Here is a 16113-nt window from a genome sequence, read left to right as displayed (position 1 = left end):
GAAGAGAAGATGTCTCTGCGCACTTTATATTTAAGTTACTAAAATATTATTTCACCTGACATCTCAGACGATTAAAGGCATACACAAGTGGCGGTGTTTTAGCTGTGTTTCCTTGGTGACTGCCACTGTGTTTGTAACATTAAGCTGTTTTCCATATAATGTGGGTAAGGCAATCTGCTGCGTGTAACTGGATCCTGTTTGAATGCAGAGAAATGGATGAAACATGTGACAAGGTGTGATCCGCCAGTCTTGCTGGGTGTTTGTTGGCAGATGGGTCCTTTGTCGGGGTAATTTGTTTGACAGAATAACCAGGTAGATAATTACATGTTGCTTTTGTGACCATTAGGGCTATTGTTGTGTTAAGAAACATCCTAATACTGAATATTCATCGCTCTGTAGGGAGGTCATTGTATCTGGTTGACCTGAGGCAACATGTTTTTCTTTCAGAACACCTTTTTTCAACTAAATCTGCAGGTTTGTTTTCTGTCGGTGCATATTAAACAACAAAAGTTAGCAAAACAAGTTAAACTTAGAACAACCAAAACCTAAATACAATTTTGAATGGAATGATCCAGTAATTACAGAAAAAGTTCAACTGAAGGCTGGTGTTGCTGGAAACTGCACATAGGCTCAATTGCATCAGATTAGCCCACTATTCACCCGGGATGCAAATAAACATGATAGGGTATTAAGAGGTTGGAGCGGAAAGGGGTGTGACGAGGGTGTTGTATTTCATGTCAAACCACCTGGAGAGGAGACACTTAAGGCGCGCGGGTTCAGGGTGCCAGCGTCAGTTTGGAAACACACCCAGAGAAGGCCACATCCCTTGAATGACTACACTTGAATAGCTAAATTTGACGGCAAGACTTCGTGGGAATGGACAGCAGGCTCAGACCGCTCGGCATGCCCGGGCACACCGCCAACCCACTCGGTGGCTTGCAGGTCCCCCCTTCCCTCCTGCGCCCGCCTCCCCTCTTCCTCCGGGCTTGTAACCCTGCATTAGAGAGGGGTTACCCGCGCACCCCGAAGTGTGCCAGATGCAGGAATCACGGGGTAGTGTCCGCGCTCAAAGGTCACAAGCGCTTCTGCCGCTGGAGAGACTGCGTGTGCGCAAAGTGCACCCTGATAGCGGAGAGGCAACGCGTGATGGCCGCTCAGGTGGCGCTGAGGAGGCAGCAGGCGCAGGAGGAGAGCGAGGCCCGGGAGCTCCGGCTGTTGTACCCCGGCTCAGAGGCAGGGATCCCTCAGGGGTCTACTGTAGGGCCCGTGGTGCCAGCAGCAACCAGCAACGCTCCAACTTCTGCAGGTTTTGATGTTTTTGGAGGGGAGAACAGAAAAGATGGTGAGTTATAAGGAAAATGTGAAGATACTGAGAATATTCACCTCACCCATCCCTATATAAAAACGAATGCAATTGAGTATTAAGTACTGAAATTAAGTTGAGGTGTTATTAAATCACATACCAAAACATCGTCTATAATAGCAAATGATTAGTTAAAGATGACAGTTTTACGCACAGCTTTTGGGCAGACACGCATGCGTAAACATAATTTAACCACCTGTTTTTCTCTTGTTTCTTTCTTTGAATTTTAGATGAAAAGCTGTGCAAGTACAACTTTTATAACGGATTCATGGGTCGACCCCTCTATGCCCCCCACACCGCACGTCTCACAACTCCAGACGACAAAAAGGATCTGTCTCCAAACAGCGACATCCCCATGTCATTAACTGATAACAGCGCGAGTCCATCCCCGGTGTTCGATCAATCACAGAGTCCACACAGGTCACCTTCCTCCTCGGATCCGGAGTCAGGCAGTGAGTCGGAGAAACCCAGAGACTATTCGAGCTTGGAACGGGATCCCACTGACATCATGGCCAGGATATTCCCCAACCAGACGCGGGACACCCTGGAGTCTATGGTGAGAACGTGCAAAGGGGACATTGTCAGGTCCATTGAACTGGTCCTGAGCTCCAAAGAACCCAAAACGGACTCTGATGCCCCCAGAGCTTCTGCTGGGTTTCCTGGAGCGCTCGGTGCTCTTGGGAACAAGTCCGCTTTCTCTCCGCTCCACATGCCACCAACGTCCGCAGGGGGAGACAGTCTGTACGGGCTCGGGCCTCGCCTGGGCGTCAGCCCCCTGCGGATGACATATTCCTCCCCAAACGGTGCTATGGCAGGTTTTATGTCACCGTACATGACATCCGGACTGATGCCAATGTTTCCACTGCGTCCACCTTTGGACTACTCCTTCCCGGGCATGATCCGAGACCTTGCTTACCTTCAGAGCAAAGAGTCACTGTGCAGTTCAGGTCTTTACGCACGACTTAACACGGAAAAATGACAAACTTGATATAGAGACATTAATAATTTAATTGTTATTATAAATTGTCCTTCCAGTTTAGCTTTAATTCACAATTGAAAGTGCCTTAAACCAGAGCTTACGTTTGTAATGACCGCACTCCCCCAATTTCATGAAAAAGTAACGACTGTTTTGTGTTTTTATTTTTTTGTGTTAAGTGTATTAACATGTTGTAAAGACTGTGTATATTTGATAAATAAAGCTATCAAATGGTGCTCCTGTTTTGTGTCGTTGATTTTGTCATATCTATCTATCTATCTATCTATCTATCTATCTATCTATCAAGTAAGGTGACATTGTAGTGATAAAATAGAATAGAATAGAATTACTTTATTGATCCCAAACTGGGAAATTGTGGCGTTACAGCAGCAGGTTATCCAAACACACAATATGAGTAAAAAACACAATGTTAGCAAATCTAAACATCATATAATATTAAATACAAAGTAAGTAAGTACTAAAAATATAAAAACTAAGAATGTGAATATATACAACTAGGATTTAACTAAGCATTTTTTTTAAAAAATTTTTAAATTTTTTTTATTCTTTTTATTTTTATATGTAAATACATGCTGCTGTTTTTATCCTGCACTACAACGGGCCAAATGCAACGAAATTTCGTTCTTATCTGCACTGTAAAGTACAAGTTTGAATGACAATAAAGAAAGTCTAAGTCTAAGTCTCTAATTAGTCTTGAATAGGAAGATTAAATATGAAAGATTAAATATAAATGTGCAAAAACAGAGTCATAAATGGACAGCATTGACCTAAGTTAAAGTGCAGGATATACTAATCTAAAAGTAACAACAAAAACAAGTTTATGTATAAAACGCCACAATGTGTGTTGCATTTATGTGTAATATATAAGTCACAGTAAGATCATTGTGTTAACTAAGGCCTCCTTCAGTTCTCCAACAAGTTTATAACAATAACAACGTTGCATGCATGCAGCATTAGTACAGAGTAGGCCTAATAAGCAACAACATGATATTTTCTAAAATTGATGTTTTTGGCTCCCTAGCTCCAGAACCTACCTGTCTATAATTGGACTTTTCACAATAAACACTCCACTCTTGTTACGCACAAGTAGGCCATACGCCACATACCTACAGGTAACACACACACACCATACCATTTATCTGTATGTTTTAATCAATCATGCTTTTGGGGAATTCAATGTCTGTTTTTAGTCTCATTTGTGGCATGTAGGACTTTGTACCAAGTATTTAAAAAAAGCAAAGACAGTCTGTCACAAAGTTAATTAACAGTATTCAAAACACCTGAGGCAAAGTGTAATTTCCAGCATGTATTCAGTTAAAACTGGTCGGATTGAACTTCTTGTAAAAGTCTTCTTGAGAAGTGATTATCTTCATTTGTAAAGAATTCATAGTTAAGACTATTTAAAATTGAAAAACCTAAAAAAAAAGAGTTTAGTTTTAAAATGTAACTCAGTCTAAAAATAGAAGCCGCACAAGAGTATTTCTTTCTCCGCCTCTGCAAAGCGGTTCTCGCTCATGATTGGTCAAAGAACCGCACGCAGCCCGAGTGGCGAGCCAATAAAATTGCCTCCGCGGCGTCACGTGACCGCATGTTTCAGGAAGTGCGGACATGGACAGCTTAATGTTGGACAGCAGTAATCATGAGTTTGAAACCGCTTTTGAGCGGGACTTTGTGAGTCCGGCAGGCGCACGGTTACAAAAAACTGGTCCTTGTCATGCGTCTCCACGTCTTCATCGTCGCTGTCTTTTGCTGTGGTTTCGTTGACTCGCGGAAAATAAGAGGAATATCTTCGTCCTGTAAGTTCACTGTACCTATCGAGCTAGCTCCAGGCTAAGCAGCTGTCATGCTACTTAAGAACAACACTGCATGGTGTTACATGCTGTGACTTTAAAAACTCATGAGCTTCATTATTCACAGACGACATTGTGGACGTGCTCATGAGGTTGCCACCACTGCATGCAGTTTGTAAATACATTGAAACTGTAATGAAGGTAGCAGCAATAACACAAGACCTATAATTATTTACACTCCCTGAAGTGCTTCATCAGTGACTATGTGCTAAACCACTGAGATTTTACTCTTATGCATGGATGCACATCTATGTGTCATTCTGCTCCCTGTTTCTGGTTGGATTTCTAGTTGCAATTCAAGGTCAACAGCATGCATCAGTGTGTTTTGTCTTCATCCTGCAACAGATAAGCGGTTCTACAAGGAGAAGAAATCCTTTCTGTGCATTGATGGATCCAAAATAATCCCATTCGAGCAGGTGAACGATGACTACTGTGACTGTGAAGATGGCTCTGATGAACCAGGTAAAAAAACTAAGCAAAGCACAGGCCAGTGGGTGGTCAGCGAGCTGCGAGTCAACAGCTGTTAATAATTACTGAATTCAGGTTTTCTGTATTTATTTGGCTCGACCCGCCCGAAGGCTTTTCAGACTCTTTGACAACCGCACGCACAAAGATATGAAGAAATGTATGAATTCAATGCTTTTTGTTTGTATATCATGGCCCTTTGTTTGTGGCCCCTCCCTCACAGGGTTATAATGATCAGGTCGTAATTTCTTCTTTTTAAATCATGATTGTAAATAATAAATCAACTTGATAGGTTAAAAGGTAAAGAAAGTGTTTTCTTGCTTCGCATCACCATGTAAAAAAAATAAAATCATGTCGTTTTTTTGGAATTAAAGGCATTTCAAACGGCTGCTGAAGTTGAAGTGAATTGTTGGTCCTGTCATGTGTACTTGTGTATGTTCAGTGTTAAACCAAGGAAATGATAGTGTTTTAAAAAAAAAAAAAATGAGTGTAGGTAGAAATATTCTATCACAATGTATCTAAAGTATGTACTCTGTGTGTGTGCTGCTGTTTTGCTGTCTCATACTGTCGGGGTGAAAAAAAAAAAGTCAATCGTTGTGCTGTGTCAGTAATATTGGTTTCAGCACTGTAATGGACTTGTTTACTCATTACAACGAAAAGGGAGAAATATATTGACACATGCTACACACACAGGCATGAACAGGTTCCTACGGAGGGCACAAGTACCTTTTTTGTGTTTATTTTAATTTGATGCACTAATGGAGAGATGTCAGCGTGCTCGGCTGCATGTGATAGCAGTGCCTGAGCGGTTGTGCATTTTGGGGCCTTGCTCAAGTGCTCATCTTCAGTGCACGGGAAGTGAACTGACATCTCTCCAGCTAACAGACCAACTTCCAGACTAGATCCACGATGGGACATGAAAACGGAAACCCTCCAGTTCACAACCCAAGTCCCTCCAGACTGAGCTACTGCTGCCCCATTATTCAAATACCCGAGTAAATGACGACAGTGTCATAAACCAAACACATCAGCAGCTGATGCAGCCAGAATAGATACAGTTTCCGGTTTGTACAGTGCGAGTTGTTTTCAAATTTTCTTTTCAGGAATGAAACCGTATTTAAAGCAACTGTGATGAACTTTGTTCTTGTGGTGATGTCCGGACCATAGCCATTCATGTTATTCCCTTTCCTTCACATCTCTTTGTTGTATTCTCCCATGAAAAATCTCCTCCTGCTAACTTTGAACTGTTTCCTGTACTACTTATTATGAAACTTTGCCAGGGAAACTGTTAACAAAGGCATCTCCGGCCTGTGTGCTGTAATAGCTCTGTCAAAATACAACATGTTGACAGCTGTAAAAATCCTAAAATAATGATGTGGAAATAGTTTTATGATTGGCTGTTTGTTTTGAAGGTCAAAAAGTATTCCATTGTGTTTTCACAGCCAGGTAATCTAACCTTATAGAATCAGTTCAGACCTTTAATGTCCCTTAAAGGGAAATTGGATTTAACAGCAGCGGGTCAAAACACAAACACGACGAATGTCATAGACCGAGGACACAACCTGATCCCATACAATCAGGAATGTTGTACACTGACATGTGGAATAAACAAAACACAGACAAAACTAAAGCCAAAAAGTCTTAAAATGTGATCGTTGATAACATACTTTAATACACGTTGAGACAAGGTGAAAAGTTGAGGAAAATCAGCAGCTACTTTTAGGAATGTACAGAGGTATCGTATCGGTTGAACAACACTATCAGCTGATTCAGCCCTGTTGACAAACGCTGGCCGCTTCAATAAATAATGTGGCATGCACCGAGGCCAGTAGCCGCTATGTATCTGTTGTGTCGTATCCGTTTAATGCAGGAAAGCTAGAACACCTAATTGCTGAATGTTGTTGCACAAACTCTTTACAGCTTCAGACTGCTACCACTAACGGGTTTAAAGCACCCTTAAGCAAGACTTTTAAAAATAGTTACGAAACATAGCTCCATCATCATCATCATCATGTGTTAAAGTCTCCTCTGTTCATCAGACAGTGCTGACCTCTGCTCCTGTCCCCCCTGTAGGCACCTCAGCGTGTCCTCGTGGTCGATTCTACTGCACCAACCTGGGTTTCCGCCCACACTACATCCCATCATCACGAGTCAATGACGGCATCTGTGGTAAGGCTTTTCATACTTCATTATACTGAATGGGGAAAATGCTCTCTGTAGACTGAGAGGTGACTGTAATACACTCTACACAATCTTCAGAAGTGAGGCAACGGATCAGCAATGTTTTCTGCTTCCAAGGACAGCAGCCCTTTTATCCTCGAAGAAAGGGAACCTCTACCTTTATGTGTTTGAAAAAGCAGGTGGGAAGGTTCGATGATTAGCGTACTCGAACATCCAGCGACGTATGACATTCTTGATGAGTTGAATTGTTAATGAAAAAGAAGTTCCTTTTTTCGTATCAGGTTCAAAGTTGTCTGTTCACTTCTGCTCCTTTGTGTGCTTTGCAAACATGGAGCAGAATTCATATTTCACATTATTCCAAGAAGCTGACGTGTTGGTGTACAAACTGTCACTCCTTAAGAAGTACAAACAAACAGATGAAGTAGACACAGCAAACAAAAACATGGCTCTGTAACGCACACATGCCAATGTGAACTCTCCGCACACAGTCTTCTTGAAAAAAACATCCTGTCCTCTTCCCAAGGCTGCTCTCTATTCTTTCTCATGAAAAATCTGCCACAGTCTTTGCCTAATCAGATAGTTTTTCAGCCCGTCTTTCTTGTCCACTTTTGTTCTCTGCTGGCTCTGCACTTTGTGAAAAAAATCAATATGTTCTGTTGTCGACATCTACGCTCCGTCACCGGCGCTTTCAGCAGCGTTAGACGGCATGTAACCATCGCTGGTAACACAAAAATGAAGGCATGAAGAATGAAAGAGGAGCAGTGGTGGAATATTCCTCAAAGCATCCTTCTTCCTGTCCTCTCGCTTTTATTTCACTCCCACCTGTCTTCCCACACCTTTCCTGCCTCGAATGGAGCCACTTTAGAAGCTAACACATCCTCGCGTTTTCCTCTTCTTCTGGTGGCTGAGAGATTTTATTGGCCAATCCTAGGCTCTCCCAGTGGCTACCATTAGGGTTCTGGATAATAGAGAAGTATCCCACTGTGCCTTCTCTCTTCGGTGAATCATCTGAGCTGAAGTCAGATCCGAGCTCTTATAGAACACCTTGCAGCTGATCCTGTAAGTGGATGATCTGGAGAGACCCTCAAAACCAAAGAAATAGAAGGAGGGACATCATGTACCTACAAAAATCTGCCTTTCATTTTTAAAGAAATCAGATCACCAATAAGTGCAACCAAGAGAATATCCAGGACTGAAGCTGTTTACTCATGAGGAAAAACTGAAGGAATAAATCATAACTTTTTAGAACTGGGGTCATTTATATCAATGCTACGAAGAGGAAGAGCAAACACATTGCAGTTCCTAGAATGTCCACTTGGGGCTGGTAATCTGTTTTGACTGCAGAAATGAACATTTTAACAGCCTGTTTCCAAAATGAATAGCTCATGTCTTTATTGGTACACAATATACTGGGGGTGCATTTTTAATAACTCATCCGTTTGGATCATATGAATATATTTTTGCATGATTTGAGCCTTGGTCGATCTTACTTGACAGTTGGGACGTGTTGTAGCTGTTCACCACGGGGCTAAAGGTCTGTTGCTAGTGTGACCAAAGCTAGGTTGATAAAGCAGTGACCGCCATCATTAGAAAAAGCCTTCAAAAACCAATAGGTGGCATCACTGAGACTACGTCCATGTTTTTCACAGTCTACAGGTTTTATTCGACCAGTGAAGTCGCCCTCTGCTGGTCATTAGAAAGAACGACGGTTTGATTTGAATTTCTACATTTACTTTACTTTTGGACACTTTGGAAAGAAGGAACTTTAACTAATACAGTCTAAGAGTTGATGCTCAGATCAAGATTAGAGTTTTAGAATAGAGGCCTACAGGTAGCATCCAGTTAGCCTAGCTTGCACATGTACTGATAACGTGGGCAACCTCCGGTGTTGGAAAAATTAAGCTAACGCGGAAGGGCCAAATCCTGCAGGTCATCGAGGGTCCGCTTGAGGCTGGCCGGAGCCCGGGAGTCACATACACACAACGTTCAAAAAAGCAGTTTTTACAGCAGAAATGAACATGTTTACAGCCTGGTACAAAATACTAAATAGGTCTGATTTGACAGTAATAGAATCTCAAAGCTTTACTTTTAGGAAGCACAAGTCACTGATACATCTAACAAGAGGTACTTCAATGTTGCTCAAAATGTGTTTCTTTTAATCATTATTATTTAATATACTTCAACCTGTGTTTCTCTCTTTCCTCTAACCATTTATAAATGACACGGTTCATGAACAACATATTGCTCACCTCTTCCTGCTGATTATCTTCCTCTGCTCTGTTTTGTATGTGCATTGGATCGGTTCCTCCCGGATCTGGTGCCAGATTGCTGCGATGCTTCAGATGAATACAACAGCCACGCTCGCTGCCAGAACACTTGCTGGTCAGTTGAATCCAAACTGAGATTCAATATTTATCAAATAACACATGCAGATTTTGTCTCCAAATGTGTTGTTGGAGGCCCACACACGGATAAAGAATTAAATATACGAGTACCAATCAATTTAGAAAATCTATCAAAGAGAACATTTTGGGCAAACAATGCACGTGTTAAATAAACGTTTTCTTTAACATAGGGTTCTTTTTTTTAATTTTTATATTCTATCTGTGTGATAAAGTGTAAACTTGCTCCATTCATGTGACAGTGAGTCATTCTCTGAGCCACCAGGGGGCATGGTGTCACTATGATTCAAAACTTGATGCAGTTCAGACCAGTTCTTGTAATGCATATGCATTTCAGGATCGTATTGAAGAGTTCATCCTGACAGAGATAGAACTGACTCACCACTTCATTACATCTTCAATTCATACCTTAGATTGTCCCACTTATTTAAAGATGTTTTCATGCTGATGGTTTAGATTCTACAGGAAGTCAATTACATTTTGCATAGACGCTCGGTCTGTGGAATAGAAATGTTTATACGAACCCCGAGCTCCTGCCAGATCATATTTATTATCTTCTCTGAGATTGTCCATACGACGATGTTGAAACGCAGCCCGCTGTGTAAATGTGACTTATTTTACAGTAACCCTTTTCTTTTGTCGACAGTTCTCTTTTATTTCATTCAGTGCATTTCAGCACAAAACCCACTACAAGCAGAGTATATGTCATTATGTTTTCACAAGGTCCACACTCATATTGAGTTTGCCAGACTTCAAAAACAATTTAGTGCAGCCGCAGAGCATCAGCCCCCGTCTTATTTACTCTTCTATTTCTCCCATTTGGATTCCTGCTGCATTGTGGGCCCTTAAAAAATTGGATTGCACCATCTGAGCGGCCGTGGCAGGGGTGGTCGATGTTTTTTTTCTCTTGTAATGACGGGTCCATGCATCCTGTGCTCTCGCTCTCCTGCAGGAATCTGGGACAGCAAGAGAGAGCGTACGTGGAGGGCCAGATGAGGACCTTGGATGAGGGTTTGCAGCTCAAGCAGCAGCTGATTGAGGAGGGAGTGCTGCTCTGGAGGGAGAAACAGGTACACGGTATTCTGCCCGGGTAACGACTGCACTGTGGCGTGCAGCAGGAACAGGAGAGAGGCATCAGGGTTTTACCTCGAAAGCTTTATCTTGTTCCTGTTGTGAGAAAAGAACACTTCTTGTTTTTTTTTTTTTTTTTACTGCTTTTCAGACTTTGGATTACTTTCACCTGAGCAAAACATACACTCAGTTCATTAAGGGGTTTATTTAAAGTCTTTGGGGCCCTTTGTTAGAACTGGGCCATAAAACAATTTAATTAGAGGAATAGGATACCTTTTTTTTTTGTCTATCTAACAGCCTAGCATTCAGCAAAAACAGCAACTACAGCCAGTTAGTCTGAAGTTTCTTTATTGCAGATGAAGTACAGTTTGTTTTGAGACATTGGAAGATAATAACTCACTCTTAAAAAAACAAACCAAAGGACACTGAATGGTTCCAGACAAAGAATAAACAAGCTAACACTAGCTAACTTTATCTCAGGCTGCAGCCCCCTGGACATGATTTATTTAGCAGAGGAACATTGTGTTACACTGTCTGTTTTCAAAACTGCAGACTGTAATAGTAGTTCGCACTGATTTGGCCAAAATGCAGTATGCGAACAAATGCAATAATTGCAGTATGCCAAACACACGCTGATGTCGTACTGATTCAGTAAAAATGTACAATATACATGTTTCGCACAACTCAAAGCGCCAGGTCAGAGATTGAAATGACGAACGTCCAGCAGGTAGCAGTAATACAACGCTTATGGACGCCAACCGCTATAAAAACCAACAGAAGACGAAGAAATGACAACATCTATTGTAACAGAGGAAATAATCACAATCAGATCAAACCACAATAGAATACCACTAATTATCTGTTTTGATTGTAAGAATCAATTAAGTCTAAATGAATCACTTGTCAGCTTTCTTTCAGACTGGACGCTACACTGCAGTGAGATTTTCCGTCAGCTGGGTTGTTGTTAACTTCCGCGTTCCAAGACCACAAAACCAGCTTAGCCGAGAGCCTGGCATACTGCATGCTTATAACCATAGAGTGGCAGTCATACTACATACTACTGTTGAATGAACTATCCAACATAGTATGCATTACATACTGCATCCTTTGTTGAATATTAATATGTTCTAGGAGGTTTTGAAAACAGCCCTTAAGTTATGCTCTCTAACCTGTACAGTAACAATTCAACAGTTTGAGACGAAAAACATACATGTATAAAGTCCTCAGGATATATTCCCAGCATGCAATTACTTCCAGAAATGTTGAGTCTTTGGACATTTCAGTAGTCAGTGGAGAAGAGCGCCTTTCTTGTTGAAACATTTAGTGCAGACGTCTGGAATATTGGCAGATGCATGATAAAGTTTGACAGGATTTATGTACATACATTTACATCTCATATTTTTTCGTCAACCATTCATGTTAGTTAAGAGGGTTTCTACATAACAAAACAAAACATCCCGTATGTGTAACGTACAGTATTTGTCAAGTAACTGCTTAAGAAATGGTGGAGTGTACAGTACTTTGGTCCTTTGTACAGGGTACAATTAATATTCTTAACAGCCTTTAATCCGCTGATCTGATACAAAGTGTTTGCTTTGCTATGCTGAGGGAGACTTTGCATTAAAGTGAAGTATTTCTAGAATGTTCGTTTGCAATTTTCTTAACCCCGTCCTATGTTTTGATTTGGCCAATCAGCTTTCAAATGATGCCAGAACGCCTCTCAAATTATCATATCTAAAAAAAAAAAAAAAAAAATGTTTACCTTTTTACCCTCTAGTGTAACGCCATTGTTTCCGTTATTCTCAATACATTTAATTAACTTTTCACCCTGGCTCGGTGCCCTGCCACTTAGTCGCCGCAGTGTTGTCACCTGGCTCGCCTGCTCGCACACTTTGATTGACGGGGGACACGGAGGTTAATTTGCTTTTACATGTGTTGTGCGGCGAGAATCGCTCTAAATGAGCAGCTTGTGCTCTGTGATATTGTTTTGACAATACATGTTCCTGGCATCTGTTGCTAAAGGCGTTTCCATCATCAGACACTGCCTGCTGTGAAGGTGGTTTATGACACATCAACATGAGTCATTCACTATTCTATAGCTCCAAGTCGTGCAGAAGAATCATTTTGAAATGTACTAACTCCGTTCTGTCAGTGTTTTAATTGGTGACTTTATGCCCATAAAACAGTGAATTATGATTATATTGTCAAGTCTCTTATTAGAAAAGTTCCAGTTTCCTGTCATCATGCTACACATTAGCATTTTTCTCTCTTTTAACTTCAGTTGATCTGAAACAGTAAGGAGAAAATGGCTGAGTTAAATGTTGTGTTTTTAAGCCATTTCAAGTCAGCATGCTCCTTTTCAAAAGCTCCAAAATAAGCAGCAACCACTTCACACTTTCTCCCCTGCTCTCCATTTGCACGTTTAGTTCAACAAGTGCGAGACCAAATTAGAAGCTGCAGCCCTGGAGTTTGGTGCAAATTGAATTGGTGAAATTGGTGGCTGAGGATCTCTTTCCGATGTTTGCGAGTTATATTTACTGCTTCAGTAGTCTCATTATCTCCATTTAGGAAACACAGGCTGCCCTCGCTACACTTTCTGATTGGTCCAGTGCAGCATGTTGCACACATATAGAGGGTTCTTAGTGCATGTGTTTAATGTGCAGTTAGTATCATTCGAGGTATCAGGATTCTTGAGTGTCTACTTTAAGCATGGCATTGGAAGAATTTGCTTCACTGCGGAGTATGTGGAAGCACTTTAAAACACCATTTTAGAAGGAAAGGCATTTCAAGATGCCTGTAATGGAATACAGTTAAAGATGCCGCTTATGTGAGACATTTTTGATTGAAGGCCACTTTTTGTCGCACACACACGCTCGCACACGCCTGATATGCCAGCCGATGGTCTCTGAGGATGCACCTTCCTTTTCTTCTTTTCTCTTCTTTTGTCTTCTTCTTTTTTCCCCTTTATCTTCTTTTCCTGTGGCAGCTGATTGGCAGATCGAGGCTGAAGCGTCACCCGGCGCGGCCCCCCCCACCCCCACCCCCTTAGCTGCGCCGCACATCCTCTCAGCGTGCCTTTTTTGATACGGCAGGGTTACCTCGGGGGCCTCGTCTCGGAAACCTAACACAATGACTGAAAAGTGAACTCCCTGTGAGGTACAGGGGTTATAGAAGAATGTGCTGTCAAAGAAACAGGATGCTTAAATCAAATTAAAAAAAAAAGCCTTTATGCAATGAAAGCTAGTCAGCACTGTTGGCTGTAGATAGAACGGAAATAAGCATGTGGCTGTTAATGGAATACAAATTGGTATTCAATAAAATCCTCCTTCAGGAGTTTTGTCATTGTTGGTTCATTGTCCCACTTTGACTGTACTTTTAAAAGGAGGAGTGTTAGCTAATCGTCTTTTTACCCTTGAGTTTTGTTTGTATTCCTTCCAGATTTCAGAGTATTTGTCTGTATGAGTAAGTAAACATACAAGTAAAGAAGGCTTTGAGATAACACTCTGTGCTACGTTAGCACATCTGGATATTTAATACAAATAGTCTAACCATAACATTTTCTGATCTTTGTATGCAGTTCATGAGAAACAACATCGACTGTAATGCTTTAGCTTTTTGGTTCCTTGTTACAAACCTAAATCCTTTAACATGTTCTGGGTGTTATTCCCAAGTAAATACCTTCTGGTACTCTTAAAATGGAGTCCATAAATCACTGCGGCAAACTGAAGGTGGCTAAGCAAGCAACGTGTCCTAGAAAGTTAGTCATCCCTGTCCACAGCGAGCAGAATCCATCACTGCTTTATGAGAGTCTCTGAGGAGAGATGAGGCTGTATTGACACGCACGCACACACACACACACACACACACACACACAAACACAAGGCATGTCTGCTGCTTTCATATTAATTGGTCCATTACAGGGAGTGATGATAGGTTGTGCTGGGTTGTCAAAAGCTGTCGTTTTTTGGTCTGACAGCAACACCTCCTGACGCAAGTGATTTAAATAGTCCACTGCTGTTGGGAAAAAAAAAACCATAACCAATACATTCAGGTTGGTCGAGGGGGTGGATATAAATTAATGAATAAAGAAATGAAAAAGATAAGCCAAATTTAATCCTATTTTTTTTTAAATATCATTATGGTTCTATCTATAAATGCCTCCGGGGCTATGAGTCAGTTTTCCTCTTTCAAAAGCTGTATTCATTGTCATTTCAGTGGCTTTATTGTCAGAAAGGTACCATTGAGTCTGCATTCTGGACTCTTGAAAAACATTAGATTAAAAATCTGTACATAAGGGTGCAAATGCAGCCAAGACTACCATTCGGGGGGGGGGGGGAGGTTTATCGGGCCCAGTCGAATGGGGATGGCCCATGGAGGTTTGCAAAAAAAACAAAAAACATTGTCCATCTGAATTTTAATCAACAATGACCACATTTTATTTTACACCTGAATACTCAAAAAAACACGTTTATTTCCTGTTGCTTCATCAAAATGAAGCCTGTTTCAAAATGTAAACCCAACTCTTCTTCAAATGATATGAGCCTGAATAGTTCAATGTTACCGATGTAAGCGGGGCAGGTGAACTTAACTGTCATGCCAGTTGTGTTGGAATGGGCATAGCCATTCCAGGACCTGCACAACGTTAGCATGAAAGCAATCAAGAAAGAAGAAGAAAAGGGGGAGTGAGCAGCCTCGGGCATTTGACCCCAATAAGAACTTGTTAACAAACTTACTTCAGTCAGCTCTAAAAGGCTGATAGGGGAGCACAAAGGGAGGTAACGTTAGCCAGGAGGCTAGTGCTAACAGTACTGATTGAAGGTGCATATGTTGATTTAAATCATATCCTGGGAGGGCCCATTCACTGGGCCTTTCAGGGGCCCATTCTTCTCTGTGTGGGCTGGCCTGATTGTAGCATACACAATGACTGTATGACAATATAAAGAAGGACAATGAACCATCAGTGTGTATGGTTGTGTGTCATTATTACTTTCTGAGAAGTTATACTGACACACAAACTATAACTGTTTCTATTATATTCATTACAGTGTTTTGAGCTAATTGCTACCAACAGCATGATCACATGTTTACAGTGACGACGCTAATGCTCTTCAGGTCAAATGCTTACCGTGTTTTCGCCATCTTAGTTTAACCTAATTGCATGCTAATATTATCTTTATAAGCACTGAATACAGTGAAATGCTGAAGCGGATGGGAATGCAATTAGTTTTGCCCCTCGGGGTGTTGGAAGAATGTGAGTTTTGACCTCATGATGGCGCTATATGAAAATACAAGGGATTACCAAACTGAGTTTCCTTGGATTATCCTAAGGGTCCAATACATTTCTTGTGTTTGTCTTCTCTTCACCTCTCTGCAGGCTCAGCTCAGAGACCTCCAGCAGGTAGCTGAGGACCTGCAGATCAAACTAGAGGAGCACCGGAGGAGGAAACACGAGGCCGACAGACTCAAAGAGCAAACACTGAAGGCGCTGGAGGCAGGCGACAGCGGTAAGCGTCCTGTCACCTTTAACCTGCTATGATTTGGTTTGACTCCATTCAAAGCAATTCTCTACATAGTTAGGCTATTGTTACAGCCACCACAGGGCAGCCTTCCATTTTATTTCAGCTCCACCTTACACTGAACTAAAGCAAATTGACCTTCGCACCGCGGGCTGCGCGTTCAAGATGACAAATGGCAGCACGTCAGAAGCACCCGTAAGGGGTTAAACACAGCTGCCTTTGCCGCTGAAATAAATGGACCAGCAGAGGAGTGCTGAGCTACAGCATA

At 41.6% G+C, this 16113-nt stretch overlaps 2 protein-coding genes across 2 annotated transcripts in view; both read left to right on the top strand.

Moving 5' to 3' along the window:
• The first annotated feature begins 761 nt into the window (after positions 1–761).
• On the top strand, positions 762–2575 carry LOC109993398 (doublesex- and mab-3-related transcription factor A1). Its single transcript, XM_020646353.2, has 2 exons — positions 762–1342; positions 1594–2575. Exons 1-2 carry the CDS (start codon positions 877–879, stop codon positions 2340–2342), a joined length of 1215 nt encoding a protein of 404 aa, XP_020502009.2. The 5' UTR covers positions 762–876; the 3' UTR covers positions 2343–2575.
• Positions 2576–3960: 1385 nt separating this feature from the next.
• The window catches only part of LOC109993383 (glucosidase 2 subunit beta), a 130093-nt gene continuing 117940 nt past the window's right edge, over positions 3961–16113 (top strand). Inside the window, exons 1-6 of the mRNA XM_020646332.3 lie at positions 3961–4156; positions 4556–4672; positions 6749–6844; positions 9181–9238; positions 10211–10328; positions 15704–15833. Of these exons, the coding sequence (XP_020501988.2) occupies positions 4075–4156; positions 4556–4672; positions 6749–6844; positions 9181–9238; positions 10211–10328; positions 15704–15833 (601 nt within the window). The 5' untranslated portion in view covers positions 3961–4074. The remainder of the gene's footprint in view (positions 4157–4555; positions 4673–6748; positions 6845–9180; positions 9239–10210; positions 10329–15703; positions 15834–16113) is intronic.

This window comes from Labrus bergylta, chromosome 22 (assembly GCF_963930695.1).
Source record: "Labrus bergylta chromosome 22, fLabBer1.1, whole genome shotgun sequence".
Taxonomy (NCBI): Eukaryota; Metazoa; Chordata; class Actinopteri; order Labriformes; family Labridae; genus Labrus; species Labrus bergylta.
Note: the sequence above shows the minus strand (reverse complement) of the source record. Positions and strands in the feature narration are given on the sequence as shown.